The 27,188-nt window shown below is 39.0% G+C and overlaps 1 protein-coding gene across 7 annotated transcripts; it reads right to left on the minus strand.

Moving 5' to 3' along the window:
• Window positions 1-2,201: 2,201 nt before the first annotated feature.
• On the minus strand, window positions 2,202-27,188 carry SANBR (SANT and BTB domain regulator of CSR). Of its 7 annotated transcripts, none has more exons than XM_057405757.1 (21): window positions 27,050-27,188; window positions 24,074-24,239; window positions 22,119-22,305; window positions 18,772-18,853; window positions 17,462-17,700; window positions 16,573-16,631; window positions 15,603-15,763; window positions 14,757-14,843; window positions 14,545-14,655; window positions 12,548-12,671; window positions 12,221-12,373; window positions 11,858-12,003; window positions 11,395-11,494; window positions 10,432-10,464; window positions 8,602-8,701; window positions 7,609-7,700; window positions 7,477-7,505; window positions 7,306-7,379; window positions 5,658-5,746; window positions 5,215-5,306; window positions 2,202-4,180 (listed from the first exon to the last, which is right to left on the minus strand). In XM_057405757.1, the coding sequence occupies exons 2-21, from the start codon at window positions 24,221-24,223 to the stop codon at window positions 4,144-4,146; spliced, it is 2,145 nt and encodes a 714-aa protein (XP_057261740.1). In that variant the 5' UTR covers window positions 24,224-24,239; window positions 27,050-27,188; the 3' UTR covers window positions 2,202-4,143. The 7 variants fall into 7 exon arrangements, 5 of the variants coding, with proteins under 5 accessions (XP_057261740.1, XP_057261739.1, XP_057261741.1 ...); XM_057405756.1 differs by having other exon boundaries at window positions 7,609-7,703; XM_057405758.1 differs by lacking the exon at window positions 10,432-10,464 and having other exon boundaries at window positions 7,609-7,703.

A 27,188-nucleotide genomic window follows, 5' to 3' on the forward strand; every position in this document is an offset into this window, starting at 1 on the left:
AAAGGGAAGAGAAGTTTCCTGATCTGCATCCTGAACAAACAGCATCACACACCTTTGTGCTATCACAGCCAGGATAGAGGCTATATAAGCTGATATTTGTACCAAAAAGTTCTTCCAGCAACTAAGCCTCTTGACCACTGGAAATATTTGTGTGCTGGAATCTTAATCCACTAATGAGGATCAATTTTGGGGGTACTCCAAATCACAAGCAAAGCAGCTTCAACATTTTCTGGGATTTCTTTTAGCTGGAAGTGATAAGAAGTGGCATGAGACCTTAGAGGATAAAACTCCTGAAGATCTCCCTCATTGTCTAAGTTCAGGCAGCCTAGAAGCTGAAGGAGGTAGGCCCTTAGTGTACACAAACCCCAGACCAAAATAAGTTAAAGATCACCTCCAGGCAGGTGTAGAATGAAAACTGCTGCTTGGATGCAACTTAACGCTGTTACCCACTCTTTATAAACTTCCATCTGGCTTGGTTATTGTTCTCAGGGATCAGCAGTCCAAACCCAAAGAGAAGCATCACAACAGTCTCAGCCATTGCCAGCTGTGTCCCATAATGGAGTCAGGCCCAGAACAGAGTTCAGATGAAGTTCGTTTGTTTTCTACACTTAGCACACAGGGAAAGAGGAGAATGGAGATATGCATTTAAGGTGAGATGATCTGCAAAACCAAACGAGCTATAGAACAGAGAGGAACACAACCCAGCAAGGTTGGAGTGGTGGAAACAGTGATTTTTGTCAACTGACACTGAACACCATTAACCAAAATATATCATCCCAGCATCCAGCTCCATCACCAAGGACAGCATTGCTTGCTGAGCACTCAGGGCACAACAGTGGAAAACAGCAGGACCACACTTCTACAAGGCATCTACTAAAGGCTCTGTGAGAGTGCAGCATCCTCCCCAAACTGAGGATGCTGACCACTTGCAACAGCACATATCAAATCAGTATTCAAAGCCCTTGTGATTCCCAGAGTAGAAGAGCTCATGCAGCCCTGTGCAGCTGTCTGTTGCTGTAGCCTCCAGACTGGCTGATGGTTCCATCAACGTTACCACCATGATGCTCAAAGACAGTATGAGACATTAACCTCAGGGACACAACCAGTCTGGGCTGTCACTTGGCCTCAAGCCTGGAAAAGCCTTTGGCTGGTTTTATTTATAGCTATAGCCACAAGGGGATTCAACAGTAAATCTACTCCTGTAGCAAGATAAATTTTACATAAGTGAAGTCTTCTTTACTTCCTAATTAACAAGAAATAGAGAAAAAAGCCCCTCAGAACATAGTGGTACAGTTCATACAGATTAGATTTCACCAAGAACAGCTGCAGGAGGAGTGTCTTCAGTGTGTGTTTATGTATACCGCTCTCTTGGATGTAAGTAGTAACTTAAGGTTTTACATTTGCTTCGAGTGGAGAGGGAAGTGCCTAAATGGAAGCAGGAAACTTCATGTATGGCTCAAGCAAGCATTTGATGCACAGAAGCAGTTTCCCAATACAAAACAGTGTGTCCATACACTCAAGAAGAGAAAGCAATGCTTTTCAAAAAATTGATTCCCTTCTGGCAAAGGGAAGTGTCCTCTCAGTCACATTAAATATGCCCATGCTATTCATATATTTATGTTTGCAGACTGGGGCAACTGTATGGTCACATTTCTCCTAACACATTGTCTCTTTCTCTTGGAACCATTACTGAAATTAAAATTCCAGTTCTTTCTTCAAGGTTTCTGGACACCAAGCAAACAGACACAGCTCCACCGTGCAGCAAGTGACAACAGGATGTACACTGTAGCCTTTCCAGCATACCAACTGCACATATACAGGGCATCCATATAGCAATTTCTAGAAGCAGAATCATGGAAACTAACCCTACTGATATATCTAACAACTTGTTTAAATGGTATGATCAGCACTGTGGCAGTGGAAGGCAAAGTTAAAACATGCTTTTAACATGGCTTAGTTTGATATTTTGCATACTTGGGTCATCTGTAGGGCAGCTCACTCATGAACTTTTAATCCAGCCTCAAAACTCAATGCAGATAAAAACTCCTTTGAGATCTTGTAGATTTGGAGTAGCTCTGCATACAATGATATCCTGTCCTCGACAGATAAAAAGCCTGCACTGTGATGCTGCAATTTAATCACAAATACAGATGATTGGAGACCAGAATCTAGAGACCAGTATCTAGAAAACACTCACACACTTGTTAAATTAACAACATTTATTTCCATTAAACCAAGACAGATGTTCAAAATTAACACAAGATAAAAACTCAAGGTGGTTGGCAAGGTGGGAAAAGAATGAACATCATGTATGTTACTTTTATATGCTCAAAAATATTTCTGAATAAAACAATACTGGCACATTGAACTGGCACTTTCCCACAGAACAGAACCAGCAGAGTTGTCCCTTCTCTTCTAGTCAGTAGTTCTAGGAAAACTAAACACACACACATGCAGGCTGTGACTTCCACAGCAAAGTTTACCATGGGAATTTGGAACAACCCTCTATGAGAAGTCACAGAATGTAGAAAAACACTTATCCTACTGCATTTTCATACCTGGTTGATTTTATAATACTTCTTCTTTCAGTGAAGAAGTTTTCCAGTGGTTACTGTAAGTGCTTAAAGCTGCATTACTACTTGCAAGCAGGCCTGAGGCATTAATAAAGCCTTATCTGATACAGATTAAAGCACTCCTGCAAAGTTACCACTCTTGTCCGAACTCAAAGCCATTGAAATCCAGTTTTGCCTGTTGAGTTTGCTACAGCATTGGACAAAACACACAATAAACAACATTCATCTGTAATTGTTTCAATAAAACCCTTCTACATCGAATGCTGTATTTTCAAGTATTGCTATCCTACGTCTTCTAATGCCTACTGAAAATCCTCAAGAAACAAGACAAAAAGAGCCTGAATGGAGAGAAGAGTGCATTTAAACAATGATCTCCCTCCCCTTACCCCATTCCCACCCTCCCACCCAGGATCTTGCTAACTTGATTCCAAACTCACAATTTATTGTACAGCTGTGGCCTGGAATAAGCTTTCCCTGAGCACTCTTTCGACCTGTTTCAAAAAGTCAGAATATGTTTACTTGAATTCAGCCATTATTATTGCCATTATTGCCACTTTCTTTGCTAATATGAAATATTTTCTAGACAAGTTATTTCATTTTGGTAGCCCTGGATTTTACACCTATACAAACTTGTATTCTATTGCTCCAAATACAGGACTTGAAAGTGCATCTGACTTCTAAACAGTACTATTCAGGCAGGTTTCAGAAAGTAACTAGACCCAAAAGATCTACATGCATAAGTGTTCTTAATGATACATCTCCATTGAAAGATGCAGAATTAATAGCATATCTGGTTGGAAATTTAGAGACATGGCATCATTAAAAGAGAGAGAACTGCTTCTTACCCTAGATATCAGAAGGAAACAAAACACTGTATTGTGCAAGAGAAATTGGATATGGAGTGGAAATGAGTATTAATTTCACAATCAAGCAAGCAAGCATTTCACGTGCAAGATGCAGTACTGCATCATCATGGTATTTCTAGAATCTTTGGAGGTCTAGTCTCTACCTGTAACCCACCTTCACACCAATGGGAGCTGCATGAGATACAGAAGGAAGCCTCAGAACTGCTTTAAGATTTTGTTTAAACTACTCTAAGGTATTGTCACAGACTTTAAATGCAAATCCCCAGAGGGCTGACCTAAAATGTACCACCAAATACTACAGGATATAAATACGTTAGGTAACTTGTGTTCGTGCTGCTGACTGCATTCACAATTCAGTAGTCTTGCTTTTTTCCCTTTTCAGTATTTCTAGCATACTAAAAGGCATATTTATGTCTTCCCCCATAAATAAAGTTAGTTTGATAATTTAGGTTTATAAAGTATTTTCTATGCAACTTAACACAATACCCCAAAAAAGCAATTAAATTTAAGAAATAGTATATTTACAATTAAAATAAGTACAGACCTTATTGGATTTGCATTCATGTATCACACAAAATAATTTACAAGGCTTAAAGTAATAAATAAGTCACTGGAAAGCTTTCAAGGATGTGCATTCCCCATACAGAGGGCAGTAGTTTCAGGAAGCAGTAATGAGTTCTGGCTAAAGGTTGTTTCATGAGTCCTTATGTTGGGCGGCCTTGACCAAAACGGGATTTTGACCTGGATTAAGAAAACATAAGAAACACATGGACATTATTACTGCTAGAATTTCAAGTTATTGTCCAGCCAGCTCTGTCTAGTGCAGTATTTGAATTTACTTTCACATTAAAATATTCTCATTTTCAAAATCTATTACTGAGAAAGTTGCCTTTCTACCAGGATTCCTGTATCCACAAACTACATATTCATACAGAGGTACACAGCTGAAAGAACCGTGATGTCAAATATCTTCTTCTACAGGAAGAAAGCCACATACATTTTTTTGACCTGTGAGAAATTCCTCTGACATATTTGAAGCTTCCAGCCCATCCCCTAAAAGTTGGTCAGCAGCTCCACTGTAAGCTTCAGCCTAAGAGGCTCACCTGCTAGCCAGATTGTGGCCACTTCTAGGCTCCACAACTGCATGAGATGTGCCAGCTTCTCAGTTCATTTTTGTATTACCCATTTAAGGCACAGGAAACCAATAGGCAGTCATGTAGGTTTTTTTGGTGTTTGGAGTTTTTTTAGGTTTGGTTTTTGGAAAGAGGGTAAAGAATAGGCTAAAGAATCTTGGCTAACACTTTTCCAGTTATCCATAATTCCAGTTATCCTCTTTATCAGGTACTGCAGTGATACGACGAGGGGTAATGGGTTTTAAACTGAAATAGAAGTTCAGGTTGGAGATAAGGAAGCAGTCCTTCATTGTGAGGGTGCTGAGGCACTGGCCACAGGGTGCCCAGAGAAGCTGTGGCTGCCCCATCCCTGGCAGTGTTCAAGGCCAGGTTAGACAGAGCCTTCGGTGACATGGCCTAGTGTGAGGCATCCCTGCCCATGTCAGTGGCTATAAAGCATTTCTTCCAGCATGGGTGCAAGAGTTTCATTGTCTCAGCTCTAGTTTAATTTGACAAAGGAAGCTTTCACACTGTATATCTTTAACCTGCTAGAAGGGATGCAGATTCAAAAAAAGTGCATGAAACAAGACAGATTTTTCTTGAAACACCCACCCCCAACCTGAATTCCATGTTTTGCTTTCTCCTTTTAATTTGAAATCTTACCTGGCATTCTTCTCAGCATTGCTTTGTCGTGCACTGACCTGTGCTGAGGCCTTTATCTGCGCTTCAAGTCTGGAATAAATGCCTCCTGCATACTGGAGTCACAAAAAAAATCCCCAAACAATCAAGTTTTGAAACTAATCCAATGAATCGGTGACCCTTCATTAAAAACAATCATTAATATTCAGCAGAAGCTGTGGCATACTTTGTGTCATTATCACAACCCAGTACTGAAACCTTTTAAACCCATCCTGTTTTCCACACCCAGTTCTTAAAGGCAGCGAACTTTAACTATTAAACTATTTCCCCCCCAAAAAAATCATGCTTAGAACAAAGTGAAGATTGATAAAACTCAGCTCTGTAGCTTAAGTGTGGAATAGATATTTTGTTAACCAAGGCTTACTTCAATTCTGTAAAACATTACATTGTGAGAGGACAAATCTTACTTCTTTGCTGTCTTTTGACTTGACTCGATCAAGGTCTCCCAGTCTCATTTTTATTAAGTGCCCTGTGATCTCAGACATTCTTCTCTGATCTGTCAGAAATTAGAATATTTAGAACAGAGGTTTTCCTTGCTACTGAAACCAAAGTCAGAAGAATTAGAGGTACACGTTAGTGATGCTGTATTTGTAAAATAAGCTTTCTTTTCAACTCATATAGAAATCTTGACCAAGGTCCTAGATAAGGTAACCACATAAGGTAACTTCAACAGTGTTATTGGCAGATAGCAGAATGAGCCTGAGGCATTTCACTGAGATCAAAATCTATGGGAATGGTTTTCAAACCAGCAAAAATGAACAAGAGTCTCCTGAGAGATTAAAGAAGGTGGAACAAACTAAGAGAATTCCCAATATTTATAACCAGAAAGACTGGGAAAGAGAGAAGTGAATGTTTATCTCTGTTTATCTGCACAGACAACGTGGCACAGAGATGCAGGGAATGTTATTCGCATACTTATACAGTTATCAGATGACACAACTGTAATCTCTGCATGTTATGTGCTGACATTTCAAATAAAGAACATAAACCACTGTCCTAGGTTCAGCAGTAGCAGTCATTTTTTCTGCTTCTTATTAGCTGGCGCAGTGCTGTGTTTTTGACTTTCGGGAACAGTGCTGATAACACCAATGTTTTTAGTTACTGCTCAAATGTTTAGTCTGACCAAGGACTTCCTGCGTCTCATGCTCTGCCAGGGAGGAGGGGAAGCAGGGAGGAAGCAGAGACAGGACACCTGACCCAAACTAGCCAGAGAGGTATTCCATACCACAGCACGTCATGCCCAGGATGTAACTGAGAGTTACCCGGAAGGGCTGGCTCACTGCTCGGTCAGGCTGGGTATCAACGGGTGGTATTGTATTCTCTTCCCTTGTTATTTGCCTTATCATTATTATTATTGGTGGTAGCAGTAGTGATTTGTGTTATACCTTAGTTACTGGGCTGTCCTTATCTCAACCTGTGGGAGTTACATTCTTTCCATTCTCCTCTCCATCCCTCCAGCAGCGGGGCTGGGGGGAGAAGGGGGGGGAGTGAGGAAGTGGACTGCGTGGCTGACTTATTGACAGGGTTTAAACCATGACAACCACAATCACATACACTTATGATGCATATTTTCTTTTCCTCCTGCACATTTTGACCTCCTTTCCAATGTTTTCCAAGAGATTAGGTTCAAAGCTGCCCATTTATTTTTCAGTCTGTGTGCAAGACTACGATGTATGGTACCACAAACATTTTTTTTCTCATGTAGAATAGATGAGATTGCTAATAAATGCCAATCAAACACTAAAAGAACATTTTCAAAAGGACCTCCTTGCTGTATGAATGTACAGTTTGGAAGAGCCTGAGATTACTGTGTGGTTTGGAAACAGATGATTAGTATTAACCTAGTCAAAATCTGTTCTATTCCAAATGAGGAGCAACTATTAGTGAAAAAAAGTAATAAAATACCCAAACCCCACTGCTATATCTGAGATTAAATTCAACCTAAAGGTTTCTAAGTTACTATATTTTAAGCAAATTAGCCATTTTTTATACGAAAGAACCATTTTCTTTGCATAATATTAACTTTATGAAAGCTGAATTCATGCAAGAACAGACCATCTTCTCTTTGAGCATCTTGGTTGAATCTTAGTGACCTTGAGGCATCCCATTTGTTCTGCTGCATACTCACACTGGTTAGAAAAGAAAGATGCACACCATGTTATCAGTCACACTTCACAAAAAGGGATATACTTCAATATGTTCTCAAGGATTTTGAGAATTACTTACATGAATGGAGATGCATCTCGGGAACTTGACTATTGAGGAAAGAAAAAACATGTTAAGTATGTTTTAAGGTCAAGTCCAAAACTGAAGAGAAGTCCTTGTTATTCAAGACAACCTTCACAGCTGTGATGTTACCTTGTCAGATGGCTTCTCTTTCTTCTGAACACTAGGTGAAGAAATCACTTTCTTTGGGTGCTTGTAGGACTTCTTTAACTTCTCCTTTCTCCCTGCTAATTGAAAAAAACATCTACTCATACCATCACAGACACTTGGAATTTCTCAAATACACAGCTACACAAGGATTTTTTTTCCCCCTCTCCATTCCTTTACAAACAGAGTAAATGAACAGGCCGTTTTCCTTTTGTTGCTGTTGCAGGCAAGCTAATACACACAGATTACTCAAATGCTTTCCTATGAGAAGTGTACAGGAGCTCAAGTACATATTTAAAATGCAGAGTGGTTACACTTAACAGCACAATTTTTCTACTGGAAGGTTAAAAGTACACATAGAAGCTACATCTTTGGATGTATTAATTCAATCACCAAGCTGAGTGATATGATACCAAACAAGTTTAATTCAAACTACAAAAAATGTTCATTCTTATTTTAAACAAACTGGTACACTCCAAACCCTTTGAGTCAAGGCCAAACAAAGAACTGTCTCTGTTCAAGCGACTCATTAGTAGGGTGGAAAGGAGAAAATAGGAGGCAAAAAAAGAACAATCTTTTTAGATCATAGAGAGCTTATCTTCAAAGCAGACACAGTTCTAGCCACATTCACCATTCATTCCACTATATAACCAGAAGGATATTCTGCAAAAACATCATTGTGTAGTTATGTGAAACTTCATAAAAGCACTTGATAGTGTTTCCTGCAAAATACACCCTTAATCAACTCTGAGGACATATGGGACATGAACAGTTGCAGCCTGTCTTGTTTGCCAGTGATTTTGATGGCACTGAGCAGTGGGGTAATTTGTATCCAAACACAGAAATAATAGAAATAAAAATCAAGCAACATTTATTTTTAAAATGCCTTATGTTTAAAATCTGCTTACAGAAGAATTCTGCTGCCTTGAATCCCTATCTCTAAATTTCCAGGAGGCTGACTGGAGAGACTTGCTGTACCTGGTTTCCTGCATATTTCTTCTTCATCCCCCACTTCATCCTCAGTGACCTCTGATCCAGTGGTGTATTCCTCTTCTTCAGATAACAATGACTGCTGCTTCTAATTGACAGGAGGAGAGGGCCACAAATTACAAGTGAGGCTTGATTCCTATTAAATGACACATTAAATCTGTCTTGAAGGAGCTGACTTCCAGCACACTTAGGTCCAAGAACATGTTTCTCAAATGTTTAGAAGGTACTTTCAAACCTTTGATCAGAATCATAGAATGGTTTGGGCTGGAAAGGAACTTAAGATCATCCAGTTCCAACCCCCTGCCACGGGCAGGGACACCACACTAGACCATGTCACCCAATGCTCTGTCCACCCTGGCCTTGAACACTGCCAAGGACAGAGCATTCACCACTTCTTTGGGCAACCTCTTCCAGCGCCTCACTTTTATTTATGCTTCATCCAAGTGGTCAAACATTGGAAAAGGTGGCCCAGGGAGGCTGCAGAACCTCCATCTTCAGATATTCAAGATTTGAGTGGATATAACGCTGAGAAAAGTAGTATAGCTTTGAAGTTAAGTCTAACTTCACAGCCCTGCTTTGAGTTTGATGAAATACTTAAGATGACCACCAGAGATCCCTTCCAACCTGTATTATTGTATGAATCGGTGTTTAATATCCAATGCATTGCTGGCTATACTATTTCCCTAATTAATAAGAAAATTTCTGGTAGCAAATGTCTGAGCTAGCCACATAATCATAGAACACAGGAAACTACAAGCTTATGAAAGGTTCTATTGAGGTTTGCTCCATTTTGCAAACTGCCTGAAATTGCTGAGATACTCAGTAATTAAATACCACAAAGCATGTATATCACAGAGCACTACAAATAGACACAGATTATGTACACCACAGCTATCTGCATAAATGATTCATTGCAAGTTGGGCTGGAGTATCTGGTTGGCCTTTTTGTGAACTCACCCCGATACCCAAAATATCTATTTCTTTCTTCTATCTCTGTGCATCATCATAACCTATGGGTTCCAATATCTCAACAGGGCACAGTGAATAGCTCCTATCAGCATAGGATAATGGAATTATTAAGGAATGTGATGTTTACAGTGTTGGAATATACACATATATCTTTTAAAGTACGTGACGATGAGTGCCTAGTAATCCATGAGAAATGAACCTTAACATGGACTGCAAGTTCAAAAAGTTTATGGAATCATGTTTTTACAAGGAGAGCAGACTTACTATAGGACACCAGGAACATCAGACTGCAACACAAATCCTCAAGTGACAGAGGAAAACTGCTGCTCTCTATCATTTATATATATAAAAACAGTAACTCAGATGACATCATATGCTACTGCTAGAATGACTCCCCATTCTCTGCGTTTAGCTAGACCTTCATCTCCGATAGAAGATCTTTTGCAACAAAGCAGTAGCATAGAGACGACATGAAGCATCTCAGACAAGCCATCAGGAACAGGCACTCAAAGGCTCTGGTTTTGATGATTTACATCTGTCAGCCTAATAATCAAGATCTGACGCATGCAGTGCTGGTCTATTGGTTTTTGACATGTATTACAACATTTTAAGAGAATTTTTAATTATTGTTAAGCACTGAAGTAGCACTTCACACATACTTTCTTCTGAAAAGTGTTGCTAAAATGCAACTTCCAAATTAATGTAAAGGTAAGAAAATACATTTCCAACCCTAACTATTCTATGATTTTCCACCCGATTCACTAGAAAATAAGGCAAAAATCCAAGCTAGTTCTCTACCAAGTGCAGAAGAGCAAATATTTAAGTTTATGAACAAAATATTTTACTAACCAGCTGTAAAGTCCAGTTCTTCAGAGAAAGAAACTGTAGTCACAGAGAGAGAAAGACATAGTAAGTTAAAGAACTAATAGTAATCTGAATAGAAGAAAGTGAGTGGAATTCTAAAAACAGGAGTGGTGTGTTACAGTAGAGCAAGCTACACTTGTAACCCCCAAAAGGCCTAATCCCATCTTTAACCAGGAATTTTGATGGAATGACAAACCTCAATCAGGTTGTGAAACACTGACTGGTTAAATGCAGTGAATTCAGTCATGTTTTCATGTGTCAAACCTTAGCACTAGAAATATTTACAGCTTGTTTTAATCCAAAAGCAGTCCAGGGCAGGGAGGGACAGTCATGTGCCAGACTGTCATGGAGTGTAAATTTAACAGCCTCCCACATTTGTTGCAGGAGAGCTTCAGATACTCTGAAATTCTCATGGAATCAGCAGCATTGTGCTGCCATCAGTATCATTGAGCTACCATTACTCCATGACAGGAGCAGAACTTCAAGAACTTATCTTTGCATGAAAGCTCTCTTTAAACCAGAGGTAGTATTATAAAGCCTCCTTAAACTTGCCTTAGAGAGTACCCCTGTTATCTGATATACACGTTAACATACATGCATCACAGTTCTGGGAAAGTAAAATCTTTCACATCTTGTGGGGCAGGGAGAAACCAAATCCAAACCCAAAACGCATCCTTACACCCTCCAAAAAACCCCAAACAACCAAAACACAATCCAAGTTACTGTTTTATTTATGGACTTGCAGGAGTCATGCGGACATACCCAGCCACATCAGCAGATGCAACAAGGGCAGCAATTATTTAAATATTGCCATGTGATGTATTTTAAAGTATGACTGAATCTTTTTTATCAAAAGCTGCCTAGTGAATTCTTCAAAGTACCTTTGTAAGAATCCTCATTATCATAAAAAAAAAAGGGGGAAGAAAAAAAAACAACATTAGCACTCACAGCATTGATTTCTCCAGTTTTGGGACCCCACGGCGTGTTTGGTTCTACAAGCACATCACATTCAATGCTTTTTTCATCACCGAGCCCAATCCCAGAATCACTTAAAGAGAAAGATGTGAAATCAAAACAAATCTTGCACTTTAGAATCAGTCTCTCTTCACTCATCATGCATGAAGAGAGAAGGCAGACCTCCAAGTTAGCCACAGACTATTTTGATAACAATCCATTAAAATATAAAGAAAAGAGTGAATGCTTATGGAGGATGAATGACCAAAAGCCTGCTTAATATGAAAAAGGGAAAAATACTTGTTCTTCTCTTTCCAATTTCTAACATAGCAATCAAAGCTAAGTTACCTTTACAAAGCCCTATGTCTTGTTTTAAAATGGGAGAGAAATCAAAAGTAATGTGCATGTGTTAAGTGTTGAAGGCTGTTATTTCAGTAACACAATACAGTGTTCTTACCTATTCTCATCCTTAGTGAAAGGAACAACAATAACATCTCTATGATGAAGCAGATCATTCAATATTTTAGTAGTCTGAGATGGCAAAGCATCCCCATCTCCATTTTCTGAAGGTAAATCAACCATGTGATCCCTCACTTTGCAGCCCTGCAATACACATACACACATACTTGACTTAATGGGAAGCACTGATTTCATAACCGCAATTAAAAGAAGTTCAGCCTTTTAACTCTTGTGTCCCAAGGTCCCAGCCTGCAATAATATACAATACTTATTTTGGAGAGGATCTATTTTCATAACACACTATTACCCCCCTCCTCTCCACGCCTTATGCTCTTTTCAAAGTGAATTAGTATTGAAGTACCTTTGGGAGAGTTGTAGGATCAAATCGAAGTACTTTTTGGTTACAACAGGGATATACTCCTGTCCCAGTTGAGCCCAGAGCACTTGCTACGCCTGGATAAAGAACTGACTGCGAATGGTACTGGCAATGGGAGAATTCAGTACACAGGAAAGACTACATTAGAATAAAAAGAGATAAAGAGAGGTGAGATTACCTATGGAAGTCTGTTTTGCACTATAAAGAACATATACCAAGCTTTATTGCCATATATTTCCCAAACTGCTTTAGTCCCTGCCTCACCCCACAACAAGCCATCTACAAACAAGTCAAAGTGGAAAATGTACTAACTTGATTACATCTTGAGCAAGACAACCAATTGACAGTCCCCCACAGACGCCAGTAAACATCCCTCCAAGATTTCAATTCCTCATGAAGGCCAATTAAATACTCATGGACTTCCCAGGTTTTGTCTCTGAAAAAGCAAGAGGTCAAGTTGCATATGGAGTCACAACTGTTGTGAACCTGCACCAGAAAGGTGAGGTGGAGAAGGAGCAGAACAACACGTGCTCCACTGGTGAATAGCAACAGAAGAGTTTAGGACAGGAAGGATACAATGTGGGACAATCATTATTAAATTCAGACCCTGAAGAAGAGCCTAAATTCTTTGACAGCACCCAAGAGGTACTAATAACAAAGAATTATAGCTTGATTCATCTCAAGCTCCATATACTGCAAATTTATAAGCTAAGATAAATATTAAGCTTTTTGGAAATCAGGAGAATCCTTAAACCAGAGGAAAACCCAATACACAGAGTAGAAGATATCAAAATACGCACACAAAACAAGTTCAGTCATACTGCAGCTTTTTGTCTTTAAAGTAATAAATATGTTGTGACCAGAGGCAAAGTACTGCAACTTTATTTATTTTAAAAGCCTACATAACCTGTTTCTCTGTATCTGCAACGCAACAGCAATTACTCAGTGAAGAAGTTTGAAAACACAAGACCAAGTCTTTTTGATAAATATATGTATCTGAGACTTCTAGTCTTAAGTATATAGACTTCATTCCTAGTGATTAAATGACACATGCTTCTTTAGAGAACGTGCACTTGCACTGGTGCATATTATCTTCAGAAAGAGCAGAAACTCTTTTCCCACAGTTTTAAGCCCTGGTCTGAAATGGTTTTTACTGTATATACATCTATCCTAGACAAAGCAAGCAGTACTTCCAACTGGAAGCTAGTTCGAGGCATCACTAGAGGACCAATAAACATAAACCTATTTTTAAAATCATTAAAGATAGGCATGCGTTAGCTCATAAGCCTGAACTCATTAGTGGCCAACGTCACTTCACCCAAGAAATGGTAAACGGATTCTGTGTAGAAAAGCAGTCACAAGTACCACAAGGCAAATAATTAGAACCTAAATAATCCTCTGACTAACTTTAAACCCTGTATATTTATATGCTAGGAATTGCACAGCAGCTACATACAGTCAGCTTAACTGAAGTAATACAATTAATGACTTTTACGTGGTTAATCACCAATGATCCTCATAGGTCAGGGCAGGGCCACAAGATGTGATTCTGTTTAGACTGGTTAGGCAAAGCTTAGTCCACACCTTGGAATTGCTGGTGGGAGGTAACGCTAAATACATGTGACCTGGGGAGCTGATACTGGACTGTGCATTGATTGTTCTGAATGAAATGGATCAGATGAGAAAGGTCTCTTGTTACTGATTTCCTCTCATCCTTCCTTAAAGGTGGCAAGTAAGGACAGAGGGAACTGCAGGTGATCACACACTGCTCTTTGTTAAGAAGAGAATTCAGCTGTTCACAAACATGGATCAAACAGAATTGAATTAAACATTTGTGCCAAGTGAATTTGCCATACATACAGAATAGGTCCTTGGAAGCTCCTCTGACAAACACTTCAGAACTGGCAAAGTTTATTTATAGTAGTCTTCAAGCAGGCTGAGTATTTGATTTGACAGCATAAAGTCAGTCTAGAAAATACTCTCCAGCCTTTCTTTGCTGGCAGAGGTGGATCTATCATTCAACAATAAACCTTGTAGAAATGCAGCCTTTAATTTAATTTGTCTATCATCAGTTACACACATTTTAAACCCCTTTGATGAAGGAATTAGCTGAGTATTTTCTGTTTAAGGCAGTACAATCTAAAATAGCCCTCCCAGTAACCATGGCTGTAGTTTCTCCACTTCCATTCTATCTGTGACTTCCTTTTGTAATGTACCTGGTAATTCCTAAACACACAGTATTTTGTAAAGTCACACAAAATCATAGAGTCAAAGAAACATGTTTTTTTCAATATACATATATTCACTACCTTATATGAACATAGACAATATTCCCATGTTGGTCTATGTTGATTTTTCCCGGTACACAAGGAACTCTTCTTTCAGTTTCTTTAGTTAGCAGCTTTTTACATAAACAACACCTAGATTATAAAAAACAAAAGTAAGTGCTGGAGTAAGAGCAGGATTTCAAAAACACAGGGACTGCCCTTGCAACTGAAGTAGCAATACAAAAAGGCCTTACCTGTACAATGTTGCTGCATTGCCTCGAGAATCTGGATTTACATGCTCCGGATCAAAGAGCCTCTCAATCTTCTTGCAGAAAAGTTTACTATTAATGACAGTAACACATCTTACCCATTAGAAAACACTGAAAATTGTCTTATGTAGAGTGAGACTAACAAATACATTCTGATGATAAGCAAAGTCACCATATTTCTCTCAGAATAATAATCTCTTTTAATACGATTTTCCTTTAATCTGTGTGGATAACTGGTTCCTGACCTGTCATCTCTTATTTTCACACAGATGTGAAGAATAAGATCCCTTAATTTTTTCCTTTTATTATGTTGCTTGCCAAGAAAAACTGCCAGCTTCTACTTTGACTAAAAGACCATTTATTAATGAATGTTTCTGTGAAATTACATTTAACTTTAATGCTAAAAATCATAATGTCTTTATCCCTGCTGATTAAAATCCTTTCTTACTTTCACCTTGCTTGTCTGCCAGTCTGTGCTCCAAGAATTGGCCCTTACCTTGATGCTAAGCTGGAGCCCTTACATATGAAATAGTACACCATAACAACTACTCAGCCTTCCAGGCACCCTAAATTCTAAGTCTAAACATCAGACTTCACAGGATGCTGAAGCCAAACCATTCTCTCCAAATTAGGAGCATGTCATCCCATAAAGAGTTCCTTACCCTAATCCTGGCTCACATGCAAGAGTTCATTAATAATTTGTCCATGCCACAGTCATAGTGTGGCCTTTCCTTGAGGTCCCATACAAAATCCTTTTCTTTTGCTCATAATTTTAATGTACAATTTTGAATTAATTTCACAATATTCTGTGTATTACAGGGAAAACGTTACCTCTTAAATTTATCTCTTTTGTCCTTCAGCTCTTCCACTTCATTGTGCGTGAAGAGATCAGCAATGTGAGTAACAAGATTAGCATTGATACAATTCATGTTGCATGGCGTGGCTACAATAGCATTCATATTTTTGTGACAATAATGAATACATTTTTCTACCTAGGAAAAACGGAAACATTAAACTAATGTTAAAGAATTCCAGACAAAGCTCTCCCAGAAGGATTTACCAATTGCTTCAAGACTTTTAGTTTATAGAGTGTGGTGTTTTGGAAAACTATTTTGGTTCAACTTATACATAAGAAACAAATCTCAGATTTGTCTAAAGGAGACTCTGAATTAACAGGACTCTGAGTTAGTTTATATTCTCCTCCAAAAGGTTTTTACAGACCAAAACACAACTCAACAAATGTTTCATCCTCAACAAGTGGTATTTTCCAACATCTTGCAAAAGGAGATGCACAGCACACATCATACGTAGTATTGCCTGTATCTCAACTATGCTTACTGCATATTTAATTGTGGTTCACCCCAGTGAGAGAACTGTTAACAAACATTTTAACAAGCAAGTCAGTAGATATTACTTGTACAGAGCTGGAGAACTAGATCCTAAAAGGCAGATGTGTCTTCAGCATAAAAAGGATATAACCCAAAGGTATCCACTGATTTAATAATCTTTTTTTGATAGAACATATCAGAAGTCGGATACTGATGGGACTCTGTATCAGTCGTCAAAAAGCAAATCCAAGACCCACTATCACATTTGCATATAACATACAGTGTAAGTCTTTTTGCATTGAGAATCTGCAAATATCAGACTGCGGCACTCAACTAGAAAGGTGGTAGAAAAATCTGAAAATGTTCTCATTGCATCAACTCTTTCTGTAACAGCCAAAGCAAAAGAAACAAGTTCTTCAGATACCTCTTAATTAACCGTGCCCTTATGGCAGAGAATCTTTCTTAATACTTACTAATGAATCCATCTTCAAAAACTCAGAAGAAATAAGAATTGAGATGACATTTGATGGTTCTAAAAGCCAACAAAAAAAAAAGGGGGGGTGTTTTACATTAGTTCTTTTGAAAATTTTCTATCACATCCCTCCCTCTGCATATTTAGTAGCTGTTTTAAGTATTATTTTACTGATCAACCTGCCATTCCCAAGATGTAGAGGATTTTCTATCTTAAGAAACATAGTTTTGGTTTATCAATTAGGTGGCCAGAGTACAACTATAGCGAATTGGAACTTATAAAAACTGTAAAAGGTGGTTTCATAAGTATATAATGACTAAACAATTACACTGTTAGACTACCTTCCTTCTATAGCCATCATACCCAGCTAAGATTTTGCTTAACATGCCTTTTGCATTGCAAGTCATAACTCTATTCTCTTGTTTGTTTGTATACTTAAAAAATGCATAGCAAAGGCTCCTAAAAAGATTTAAAACTTGTTTCAAATTCATAAAGGCAAAAGTCCTACCATTGTATTAGAATGCATTGAAATTTTAGACAATATTGCAATTGTATCAATGGGGAGCAGCAGGGAAACAAAACCAAACCCAACCATCACCAGTATTTTAAAACTGCTATTCTGCTGTTGTTCAGAAGAGGTCTAAAGAAGCTTAATTAAAACCCTCACATCCCAAAACATATTAGACCTTTTTCACTGCTACAACTATCGGGATATTTCCTCAGAACTACCAGTGATGACAAGTTGGAGACATCTATTACAACCAGAGGATCTCTGTTGCAACACTTCCCTAACAAAGGACAAGCTTCAGCGCAACAGTCACAAACAAATAGGCTGAGGCTGAACTGTACAAAACCCATTAATTTTCCATGTTCTACACATTTCCTTTTACCTAAAGTGGGCATTTCATTAGCTTCAGAATCCTTAGTGTTCCTTTTAACGTATCTTATCAACCAGTCAAAGATGTGAACGTCACAATGCACTGAAATGTCCACCTCTTCCCAGCGCTGGGCATCCACAGACAGATATTCAGCAAAGTATTTCATTTCTGAAATCAAAAGGTCACGAGGACACACAAAATCTTCTTTGAGGTTTTTTGCTTCGTCGCACACATGGATCACCATATTTGGCCTCAAAAAGAAAACAAACCACAAACCAAATTAGGACCATTAGCCAATTAGACCACCAAAACCCATCAACAAAGATCTCATCTCCAAATCTGTATCACACACTGCAACACTGATGTCACTAACAGGGTTTTTTTTAACAGAAGGAAAACGAATTACAATTATTAACACAAAATACTGACAAGAGCTTTGTCTGATGGCATTGTCAGGTGAAAAACACAGATGCATATCATCCGACACATAATTAGTGTGATTTAATTGTTAAGGGACCAGATAAGGCAGATTTCCAGCTTCAAGCCCCAGTTTTGTCACCAGTTTATTATGGGATACTACCTGAATTACATGGAGAATTTATTTGTTCCACCCTTTAAATTTTCCTGTGAAAAAAAGGCAGATATATATGCCTAAGTTACTGAGGTACCAAGGACAATAACAGCATACAACAGTAATTCTCATCTGCAGCAATTAAAACTGTTTTATTGCATATTAAAATGCCTATTTCTTACAAAAGGTCAAAGCTAGAATCAGTAAATGCTGTCTCTAGAGGAAGATGGTTACCATTAGGTTTCAAGTACACACTTTATTCTATGTGCACTTGCATAATACGGAAAACAGGAATCTGATAGTATGAAAAACAGTAATGTTCATCACTGCTATTTGAATTCATAGGAAAATTTTTTATTTGTACTTTTCATTTTCAGCTTTCTTTTCCTGCTTTTACATGGGACAAATCCATGTTCAAAGAACATTTTTTTTTTTAATTAAAATGTTATTGAGCATCAATCTTGTTTCATTTCTTTTTTAAATCAGGTTATGTTTCCCATTCTCTCAACAGCAGTGATCAATCACTCACAGGAACATTGTGGACAGATTTATAAATGAGTTCTCCCTATTGCACATAAGTAATTCCCAAACCAACCCCTAGTATTTCTGTAGCAATGCAAGGTTCCAAGATGTCTTACATTGTTTATTAGGATGTTCTCAGCTGTTTTCTTTCTGGTAGTAGAAAAGTATGAGCAATTTAGACACCTTTCTGTCAATTCTATAACCCCCTAGATAAACACACATATCTTACCCCTGGCTTTCGTCAGTGCTTTCTCCACCATTATGCACAGGACCTTTCTCAGATTCTGATGTGGAGGTTGTGCTGGGCCTTCCTTAAATGTAAGGGGAAAAGGCGCGTTAGAACAAAAATGCCTGACCTTTTTTAGTCCATCATCTTGGAAACGCAACTGAAGTACAGCTTTCATGGTGGAGCAATGTTACACAACTAGCAACAAATCTGCTGCCATACAGGCTACTAAGCTAACCCAAATTCCTGCTCTGAATGCCATGCACTGGAAACTCAGACCAGCTGCACTGCCAGGTTGCCCAGACACTTGGCTGCAAACCCAGATTGGTTCTGTCTCAATACAGAACAGTAAGATTCACAGAGTCTTCAGAATTTCCTTCCAGGAAAGCAATCCGTTCCTTTAGCTCTCCTTCTCTGCTCTGTGGGATGTGGGTCTTGTGGGAAGCTTTGCCGCCAGGATATAACAACTTGAGACTAACTCTGCTTCTTATCCATAGTGTTAGGTTTGGAAATGAGTTGCTTCCAGACAGAAGCCTCTCAAGATGTGTTTTTGCCAAGTTTCTCAAACATGCGGCTTAAAGCAGAGTATATAAAACAGTGCTCAAAGAAAGCAGACCATGGAATTTGTCTTGTCCTAGACAGGAACTTATTCTAGGAATAAAGGTCAGCTGTGCTTCAGTTCAAACCGGTTATCTTCACAAATGCACTACAAACAGTACAACCCGGACACAAAACCCAGTGAAGTCCAGGAGATCCAGTCACCAAATCCAGTGACTTCTGGGTTAAGGGTTAAGACAACCCCAGCAGACATCTGAATAACTTTTCCAAGAGTAATGGATCACTGCAATCTGAAACATCAATAACCTTGATTATAAAACAGAAAGATCATTATCTGTTTTAAATAATGGAAGGGCACATATTGTCTTCCATGATGAAAACACGCAAGGTCATGATTTTCCACGATTACTTTCTACTCTCAGATTTATAGGGAAAAAGTTCCAGAAGCATTTTCTCCCTCTAGTGTAATGTACAAGGTCGTACTCTTCTGAAGAGGATTAAGATAGACCTCTTCATCTTGTGGCTAAATAACTATACCAGACTGACATCAAAAATGATCTAGAAGCTGTATGCAGTTCAGAACACAGTAGTTATGCCCCTCAGGAAAGCAAAGCTATCACACTAGAAGCAGAAGAAACAAAACTTTCTCCAAAGATATAGCCTAAGGCATTGCAGATTTAAGCCTTAGTAAGGCCATAATAGCAGTAACACAGCTAATAAAGGGGATAGATTTACTAGAGCGACCCTGGAAAAACCTTGGAAGGGGCTGGGTCAGACACAGCCTTCAGGGCAGCCATTTCATTGCAGGCAGATGACCCCTGGTAGCATTAAGACAGCTACAGTGGGAGATCTAAGCCAGATTTTGAATGTGAAATAAGGTGAGTATTTAAAAGGAAGGTGGAAAAATGTATGAGAGAGTTCTGTCTGCAAATATTAAGGAGCTTACCTTGAACACATTGAAGTTATTTATTAAAGAAATAATGCTGACGAGTATGCAGCACAGCCAAATTAACAGGGATGTCTGAACTCCATCATGTATTTCTTCCTATTATTTTTTGTTCCTCCCCCCCCCCCGTGAATATAGATTGATTTCTGGAATTAGGAATAAACACTTTGGGTAAAAGGCTATCCCATACACTTGTTTACTGCCATAATATGCATTCAGAGGTATTTAACGGCAGTTTGCCATACAATTAGCAAGTAATAAATGAGCTTTTGTAACTCCTACAAAACCAGAATCCAGCTCAAAATTCATTTGGTCTGACTGCTTTTTTTGCTGTTACTCATGTCTAGAAACAAATCCAAATGGGCCTAAATTTCTTGATCCTAACAATAAGCAGATGTGAATAAATCCACTAGGAAGTAATTAAACATAAAAAACATTTACAAATAGGCTTTTCTTAAATCACCAATTCTGAAAGATACAAGTACCTCACAAATATTAAGGTGAGTCCACTCAAGCCTGTGAGAGAAAGATTAATTACCCTAATTTCATATCAACAAATTACATATAAACAGGGAAAATAATTTATCTAAAGCTACAAACAAAACAGAACAAAATGCTAGGCCAGGATCTTGTAATAGGAAACATTAGGGTACTTAAATGCATTAATACTTACTATATGCACTACACTGTTAAAGAGAAAACATGCACTAATTTTCTATGACAACTCAATTAGAGTTCTATGAGCAGAGTTAGCTTGTTAACTGCCCACTGGGAAGCTACTAATCTTTTAAGTAGCCACCCTTGGGTGCAAGAGGCATTTATTCCACATCGTGCATGTAACAAGGACATAACTGAAAGCTGATTGGAAGCATTTTCAGTCTAGATACTCCATATAGAGTTTTCAAACATCATCTCTTATTGAAAGCATTTTCTTTGTTCTCCAGCAAAGGTCAAACAGCTGGGTTTCTTCTCCAAAGAGAACAGTTACTAGGAAGCTGCAGCACTGTGAAGGACATTGAAACCAAACACTTTGTTTCAACACTTCACTGTCATTTTAATTTTTAACACAGAAATTGCTTACTCATTAATGAAGCAAATTTCTCATGCAACACGTTTATCAAGTCCCACAAGGCATTGAAAACATCTCACTCTACAATGAAAAATCAGAGAATAACTATGACACAGCAAATTACAATTGCTTACAGCAGAAGTACTTAAGGAAATGTTAAAATTTAATTGTGCTGTGATTGAAATACAGCTATTAGGGCTGGCCCTCTTCTGCCAAACTAGTACTGGAACAGATAATTGACTAAGGCATATTATGTGTCATTGCAAGACTGTCTTGCAGCAAAAAGTAGCTCCTCTACATTCTCCTATGTAGTCATCTTGTCATCAAGCCGCATGGCAAGCACAGAGCTTTTAGCTGGGAGAGAAGGGTCAGACCTCAAGGGATCACCTTCTCAGCTTTCTGCAGATTTTCTAACAACTGTCTGGTTATTTTAATAACACAGCTCAATGTGATTGCAAATAGCTGTAAGTTTAGCAGTACAACACCGGGGATACAAAACAGGAGAGTAATTCCCTTCCCCACCAAAATACTAAAACAGAGGATTCAGTGTAAGGATTTATGCCTTTGGGAAGGACAAACTATTAAAATGCCCGAACAAACATTGATTCTTAAGCTAAACTAACTGAAAGCGACCTCAGGTATGCATTATATTTATCCTTGACTTTTTCAAAGACGAGTAACTGCTATTCCTGGGTGGACTTACCACTCAGGACACAAAAGCATGCACATACTGATAATAATCAAAGCCAACATAGTTCAGAATGACTAAAAACATACCAGTTATAGTAATGGAATCCTGCCCAATAGCAGGCTCCTGAAACTCTGTCTGTGTATCGAGCAAGGAGGACTTGATGTATGTAGCTAAAGTTTCCACAGGACTCCCACCAGCAGCCATCAGGGGATTAAACTGGTTGTCAACAGGTGAACTTCCACTGCTTTTTAGTTCATCAAACCTTTTTGCACACTGTCACAAGATTAAATGATAGGACAATGAAGCAGTAGCTTTCAGTACATTTTTAATAACTATAATTTGATACAAATATTGTATTTCATGCCTTCTGCATGTGAACGGTTACCGATATTAAACTTTCAATGCTTCCTACTTCGTTAGTGGTATCAGGAAAGTACAAAAATATACACTAGAATAAGCAATATTTACCGTAATTAAATACACTAACAGAAAGAGGAAAAAATAAGATAGAACCTGTTTCAATCGGTACTTCCTTAAACCCTGTGGGTTTAAGCCTGATCTGTAAAGGGGAAAGTCATGGTGAGAGTTTCAATTCTCATTTTGCAACTAGTTCTTTTCCATAAACATTGTCAAATATTATTAAAAGTAGTTAAAGTAATTGCGTCATAATTACTATTATTTTACTTTCTGACCTCCACTCTGATTTGGACAAAAGGGACTGGTGATTTCCACTGCACTTCTGTTAACTTCCCATTCCTTGTTTTGACAAACTAGGGAGTCTTTCAATTTTGTACATTTTAACTCATACAATAACAATCACGTCTTTGCCTCAGCAGAATCCTACACACAGGTAATTTACACATACAAGTAAATTTACTTAATTCCATAGGTAACCCTCTTGTGACTCAGCTCATCAGGCTCCATTCAAGTAGCAGTTTTATGTACTTATTTTGGATTGAGCTAACTGACATTGCTGAATCCCACCTGTCCCTTTGGGAGAGGTACACACAGTGACATCCTCCTGATACTAATGTAGTGTCTCGGATTCATTACCATGCCAGTCTTCTATATATATAGCAGATACAAAAGCACAGGTATACATTTACTTAATTGCCTTAAATAGGGACTCCACATATGGGAGACACTTTGTTCTTTTAATATAGAGTAATCAGACAGGTGCTAAGCAATCATATTACCTTCATGAATATGAGGAGAGAGTTCACCAATATTTTTAGAGGTTATTTATTTGCTTAATGGGCACAGTATCACCTGCAAACTGAAATGTAAATAGTACAGATCCCTCCTTCAAGAGCTTTGCCAAGCATTTGAAAGCCCTATAATATTCTACAATGTTAAATTTCTACTCCCAATCATTCACTTTTATGTTCTAAATACAAGGTTACATTGATGCCCAACAGCAACGTTATAAATGTGAGCTGACACATTTGATTATGTTTGCAAGAAAGTAAAGATCACTGGCTTGTTTGCTTCCAGCTTTGCTGAATCACAAGGGCAAAAGGCATTTTCCTCTTACCTTACATCCCCTCAGAAATGAAAAAATAAAAATCATTATTAAAAATTATCAAGTAAACATTTCACCATGAAATTCAGCAATCCAGAAAGACTAAGTACATGGAGGTACTAACCCTAGTTAACCTACAGTTAATTCTAACTCTATTCCAACCAAAGAAAGAAAACTCCACAACTTGCAGGACCAAGCAAGAGGCAACTGCACTTTTAGCTACTTAATGGAGATCTGTAACTCATGCTTCCTCAGGATTGTGATGACAAGCATAGAAAGTTATCAGGTTTGCTAGTAAGTATACTACAACCTACATGAGGTTAGTGAGTACCACCATCCTTCAGATGGAAATCCTATGTAATTTGAAGTATGTTAGCACAACTACTTTTTAATTCCACTTTTTAATTAATTTTTTCCAGTAATTTTTGTTCTTACTCTACATGAGTCCTAATGAAATAAAATGCAGAACATGTTTAACTTCAGTGTTCAGGCTTTGAATTCTCTTATGAGTAACTTCACCTCTTTGGATGTATATCCTGGAACTAGCCGCGCCACACTGTCCCAGTTGATAGGCTGTGGAACACCAATGAGGGAACAGAGGATCATGTCCAACACCATTTGATTGTTGTCATATGGAAAGTTGTTGTTTTCTGAAAATCCACGACTCATCTTTGGCTACTTAAGCCTAGAAGAGAAAAATGTTATTAGCAAGTCTCTCAGCACGCTTAAAGCTTCATCTATATTTACTGCAGCATTCCATAAATAACTATGGGAAAAGTTCACCACAGCATTACAGTCAAGCAGCAATGCTTCATTTGACAGCATTTATATATTCATATCTGCATCCTCAGAACCCTGGGGATGTGCAAAACATACCAAAAACAACTTAACAGCAGCAGGCATTACCCTCCACCATTCCTTTGAGCTGTCTGTTTCCAGGAGGGATTCACACCACTGAGCCCTCCAATACAAAAAAAAAGGCCTCCTAAAATCTCAGAATAAACAGCCAAACAGCCTAAGCTACAGGGGGATATTTATTAAAGTCTCTTCCAACCCAAACCATTCTAGGATTCTAGGACTTTAATTTACATTTACTTACATTCAGATACACTTGTCTGTCCCCACAAACTTTCTAGGGCTCAACTCTGGTTTCCTCTTACTCTGCCTATTTGTTTTGCCACCCTGACTTTCATTATAAAGTGCCAACCGAGCTAAGGGCCATCAATACTACTTTGGAGTCAGGTAACACAGCACTCAGTGTCTTTCAGCTCTCCTTCTAAAGACATGACTTTAGAGCTGATCTAAGGTACTCAGAACTCCTGATTAGCTGGGATTATCAGGGCAAAACCCCTTATTCTTTCAACTTTAAGTTCAACATCAGAGCAAAGTGTATAAGGACAGAAGTGAACACCTTAAAGAAAAAGAACCCGCACCTCTCTCAATTTGAGACAACTTTGGCTGGGTTTTTTTCCTTTTTCAAAATTGATTTAACGCATAGCACCACGGAACACAGTAAAGGTTCACAGCCAAAGAGTTTAGGAAGGTCTTGCCTTTGGAAAGCACCCTGGACCTTTTCCAAAGTGTCTTGACACAAAGTACCCGGGAACGAAAAACCTAGAACCCACCAAGACAGTTCTTAGGTTCCATGTGTTCATGAGATTAAAAGTAGAAAAAAGGCCACAAATAAAACACAGAAGACAAGTCCAATACAAAATGTCACACCACTTTAGCAATTCTAAATGAAACCTATTGCAAAGCATTCTAAACAGCCAGTTTTAAAGGACAAGGGTCCTTCACAGACAATACAAGCCCAAATTTCCAGCTAAGACAGATGCCACTATGAGGTAAAAGCAGATCAGTCCCTGACCCCTCAATCCTCACCCTGACTGTACTTATCAAGTGGTGTCACTGTGGTAATTCTACAGTGGAGAAATCTCACTGTCCGTGCACAGACAGATGTCAGCACTGATTATATCTGAGCACTGAACATCTACCATAACCGCTGCTATGAAAAGAAAGAACTGGGCCAGAACAGGTCAGCACCAGTGGCAAACCTAGTGGTTGTAAAATACGAAGCTGACTTCTTGGGGTACCTTGTATGCAAGTAGCAGCTGGTTTAAAACTATGTTTGAGTGAGTTAAGTAAATGAAGGAGTATCAGAATCCCCTGGTCTTGCACCATAAAATACATTTAATCGAAGTGAAATTACCAGTATTGTCCATATTCCATGCATCACCATTTTAAGGACTAGTTCTGCAGTAATATTTTACTGAGAAATTGAAGAAAGAAAGAAAAGCAGTTACTTTGGGATAAAGTCTATAATTTCAAGGGAGATCTTTTGTTGTGAGTTGTCACAAACACATCAGCACTGTGGAGCGTGAAGCAACCCAACCATGAAGGGATGACAGGTACTCTAAAATGTAATGACACATTCAGAGAAGGTGAAACCTTTGTCTCAAATATTATTTGCTTATTCTGTGCACTAAAATACAGTTCTATGTATGCTTATTGCTGCAAAGATAAATGAAGGCCACTCCTCTTTGTGGCTTCTCACATGGTATTTAACATTTCCCTTTTTGTCCTTTAGGAAACCCTGTCAGAACTATAAAGATACACAGAGGATTCAGTCCCATGCAAGAACGGTGCACCCCATCAGAAGAGCAACATAAAGCCTTTAATAAATCATATTGTTAAGAGAGAGAAGGCAACTTGTAGAGATTCCCTCCAGTCTGTTACTGTAAGTAAAGCTCATGTTAACCCTTTCCTCGGCTATGGAAACCAGATGGAAAAGAGTTACTTAATTCTGAATAACTCCTTTGAGAGGCACGATATAGAGATACATGACAATAGGAATTTTTACTAATACTTAAAATCCTAAATTAGAGTGGTGTAAAATATTCTCAACCCCTTAACACCTCATGAAACTGACGTGATTTAAATGAAGTGTTAATTCATTATGCAGGAAGTTGGTTTACATTACGGAAACACGCCGCCTCACACAACACTGATTTATTTCTTCATTTAAAGCAAAGAAACAGCCTGAAAACGAGGAATTGCCATCCCCTTGCAGGTGCATAACCTGCAGGAAGGTGAAGGGGGCGGGACGGGCAGGAGGTTTCATGCAGAACCCTTAAATGCGAGGAAGTGATGGTGCAGAATGAGGTGGGGGAGAGGAACAGCACCAACTTTGTCGTTTCCCACATAGGAGACAAAACAAACGTTAAAATGAGGTATTTAAGCAAAACAACTTGAACAATCAGCCCAGTTTGGGGGGAAGATCCTACAAGTTCAAGCAGCCCCTTCATGCAGCACCGTCCCGGCGGGAGCCCCCCTCAGCCATAGGGACCCCGCCAGCCGCCCCAAGAGAGAGCCCCCCGCAGCTGCCGGGCACCGGCCCCGGTCAGGGGCACTGAGGGGCCGGGGAGCGGAGGGGACACCCAGCACAGCGCTCCGCGGCTGCAGGAAGCTCTCCCGCTGCCCCCAGGCAGGCTTTACCTGGCGGGCTCCCAGGCCAGGGGCACAGCGGCGGGGCAGGCAGCGGCTCCTCCTCACGGCGTGACGGCCGCCGGGGCAGGCAGCGGGACGGGACAAGCGCCACGCCAGGCGCCCGGCGGAGCGGAGCTCGGCCACTCCC

The sequence above is a fragment of the Pezoporus wallicus genome, unplaced genomic scaffold (genome assembly GCF_028554395.1).
Source record: "Pezoporus wallicus isolate ANWC-B61680 ecotype Strahan unplaced genomic scaffold, APGP_CSIRO_Pwel_v1 contig_6714, whole genome shotgun sequence".
Classification (NCBI taxonomy): Eukaryota; Metazoa; Chordata; class Aves; order Psittaciformes; family Psittacidae; genus Pezoporus; species Pezoporus wallicus.

Coding starts and splice junctions, on each gene's coding strand:
- SANBR (XM_057405756.1), bottom strand. CDS start 24,223: ATGAGTCGTGGATTTTCAGAAAACAACAACTTTCCATATGACAACAAT. Junction 15,764..16,572: donor TTTTGAAGATGGATTCATTA/GTAAGTATTAAG, acceptor CGTTTTTCCTAG/GTAGAAAAATGTATTCATTA. Junction 7,506..7,608: donor AAGAGAAGCCATCTGACAAG/GTAACATCACAG, acceptor TTTCCTCAATAG/TCAAGTTCCCGAGATGCATC.